General features: G+C 41.9%; 1 protein-coding gene across 1 annotated transcript in view; it reads left to right on the top strand.

The window, feature by feature from the left end:
- Positions 1 to 53: 53 nt before the first annotated feature.
- The window catches only part of LOC119585732 (transient receptor potential channel pyrexia-like), a gene marked incomplete in the record, with an annotated part of 81321 nt that continues 80815 nt past the window's right edge, over positions 54 to 559 (top strand). The window contains 1 exon segment of the mRNA XM_037934424.1: positions 54 to 388. Within this exon segment, the coding sequence (XP_037790352.1) occupies positions 241 to 388 (148 nt within the window).

The raw sequence follows: 559 nt of genomic DNA, 5'->3' as shown, positions 1-559 counted from the left end.
GTTAACCCTTATCTGTGGGATACCTATTAGAAACTAATTTCATTTCCTCGCAGTGCAGTAAATACAACAATATCGGTGTTCCAGAGTCCATAACCGAATTCCACTGAAAAGAAAAAAACAGAATCATAACTGAAAATATAAACTCGATAACTCAACTCCACTGAAAGGAACATTTTACCCGTATTAGAATCATAACTGGAGAAAAGGGGAGATTCGCTGTAATGGTCCTCCGTGTCGGTCATGGTTATCAAGTCTAAACTCCCTCTGCAAGACTGCTTCAGATCCTCGCCTTCTCCAACGCCCTCGTCCTCAAGTTCCCACGCCCCTGGCACGCCCAACCCGGTCCAGACTACGGTCAAGTGGGCGGCGAAGAGAACACTACATCAGGGTAAGTGCGTGGTGGTATTTGCTGTTATTTTGTGCTTACGGTTTGATTTACGTTGTTGATTATAGATGTGATCAGAAGTTGTAATAGTGTGGTTTGAGATTTGGTCAAGCTATTTTAAAATCAGGGTAAGGAAAGGATAAGCAACTGGTATAATATATGTATTTTTTCTGA

The sequence above is a fragment of the Penaeus monodon genome, chromosome 20 (genome assembly GCF_015228065.2).
Source record: "Penaeus monodon isolate SGIC_2016 chromosome 20, NSTDA_Pmon_1, whole genome shotgun sequence".
Classification (NCBI taxonomy): Eukaryota; Metazoa; Arthropoda; class Malacostraca; order Decapoda; family Penaeidae; genus Penaeus; species Penaeus monodon.
The sequence above is the reverse complement of the archived record's forward strand: the minus strand, read 5'-3'. Positions and strand labels throughout refer to the sequence as shown.